A 1,940-nucleotide genomic window follows, 5' to 3' on the forward strand; every position below is an offset into this window, starting at 1 on the left:
ACACCTCTCTCATTCCACAACACATTCAATTCATCATCTTCCAACACATAACAACAACAAAGTCCCATTCACTCACCACTCACCACTCTCAGACAATGGAAATCCAGGCAAACCCAAGCCCAAGCCCAAGCCCAAGCCCGCGGGCCGCGGCGGCGAGGAAGCTCTGGAACGTAGTACGCATCGTATTCCTGATACTGAGAAAAGGCATAGCCAAGAGCAAACGCGCCGTTGACTTCAACTTCAGCAGCGGCAAACTCGCCGCCGCCAAAGCCATCCTCCACCTCCAGCGCCACCACCACGACGCCGTCCACCCCCACCGCGACTACGAGTTCAGCTGCAGCAGCAGCCCCGCCGCCGGCTTCCCCTTCCACGTCATCAAACGCGGCAAAAACCGAACGCGGTTCCCCCACTACGACGACGTTTCGAGCGTTCAGAAAGTGCTGGAGATTCTGAACAGCAACAACCAGAGGGAGGGTTCTCCTCTGGCGAAGAGTCCGATTGGGAAGAAAGTGAGAATCACGGACTCTCCCTTCCCTCTGAAGGAGGAGGAAGAAGACAACCAGGTCGACGTGGCGGCGGAGGAGTTCATCAAGAGGTTCTACAGAGACCTCCACTTGCAGCAGAAAATGGCTGCTATTGAATCACCCTACCATTCTAACTTCTGGGGAAGATGATAACTGTTACCCTTTGTTATCCTCAAAACTACGTCGTATACTTCGGAACTACTCTGTATCCACCATCTTCATCTCTCTGTGACATATACATATATTCACCTTGTTTAGATAAACACGAGTTAATGGATATATACTGGTTTTGTAATATATATGTATTGTTCAGTAATCAGAAATTATACGTGATTATCTTAAAAAGTTAACAAATTTAACACACAATGATTTCGTAAATTTAACACAAATTTAACACAATATGTAATTTTTTTATTATATTTGTAAAAAAATAAGAAGAAAAAAGAAATTAATTAATCTAAAAATTAAAAATTACACTTAGACTACCTTCGTATTTACATCATATCAACCTCTCGATTTAGGCATGTATATGAGCACACAATCTGTCTGGTCAAATTATTCTATAATACTCTCGACCTCTCGATCTAGGTCAACTACACAATTTGTCTGGTCAAACTATTCTATAATACTCTCGACCTCTCGATCTAGGTAAATTCGCAAACTTATGAGAGAAACATGTCTCGTGGTATGACCGCTTGTGCATTTACTTTAAAGATTAAATCATCAAATAATATAGTAATATGTGTCGTGTTAGTGAAAATATTCATATCCAAACGAAGGTTGAACACTCTTCATGATCCACCACGAAGTCCATCATGAATATGTATATATAGATGTTCAAAGAACAGGTAAGTGAAACAACATTAATAAATTGTTCAAACATACAAAAATTGACTTAAACGTTTGAGTATCTTTACCGGTATGATCCACTATTTACGGAAAATATGAGAACTGAAAGACCAATAATTTACCAAGTAAGAAAAAAGTGGAATTTTACCTCACACGGTCCCTCCAATAACATTTGTTTATGAAAACATTTTAACTTTAACAGAAAAATAAAAAGTTTGATTATATATCACTAGAAGTATGTGGGGATCAAAGACAATGATAGAACGGGACCATGGTAATTTCTCCTTGTTATAACATGCACATGGTGTTTGTTTTTATACCAATACAAGTTATTTAATTTGATACGCAACTCTTCACAACCATCTTCTTTTTTTTTGTCCCATCACCTTCTTCATGTTTTTCACAGCCTTTTGTGAAGTGAAAAAAAAAGTCACATAGTGAGAGTTATTTGCACGGAGAGAGTACTTGGTTAGTTAAAGGCACACCTATAGTTGAGTTGTGACTTATTTAATGTATAGTAGTTTGATTGTTCTTAGATCATACTTTAAGATGGAGAGATTTTGATGT

At 39.3% G+C, this 1,940-nt stretch overlaps 1 protein-coding gene across 1 annotated transcript; it reads left to right on the forward strand.

The window, feature by feature from the left end:
* LOC137838123 (uncharacterized) lies at nt 1-869 on the forward strand. The gene has a single exon (XM_068647357.1). The coding sequence runs from the start codon at nt 96-98 to the stop codon at nt 672-674; it is 579 nt and encodes a 192-aa protein (XP_068503458.1). The 5' UTR covers nt 1-95; the 3' UTR covers nt 675-869.
* Nucleotides 870-1,940: the final 1,071 nt, after the last annotated feature.

Source organism: Phaseolus vulgaris, chromosome 4, assembly GCF_000499845.2.
Source record: "Phaseolus vulgaris cultivar G19833 chromosome 4, P. vulgaris v2.0, whole genome shotgun sequence".
Taxonomy (NCBI): Eukaryota; Viridiplantae; Streptophyta; class Magnoliopsida; order Fabales; family Fabaceae; genus Phaseolus; species Phaseolus vulgaris.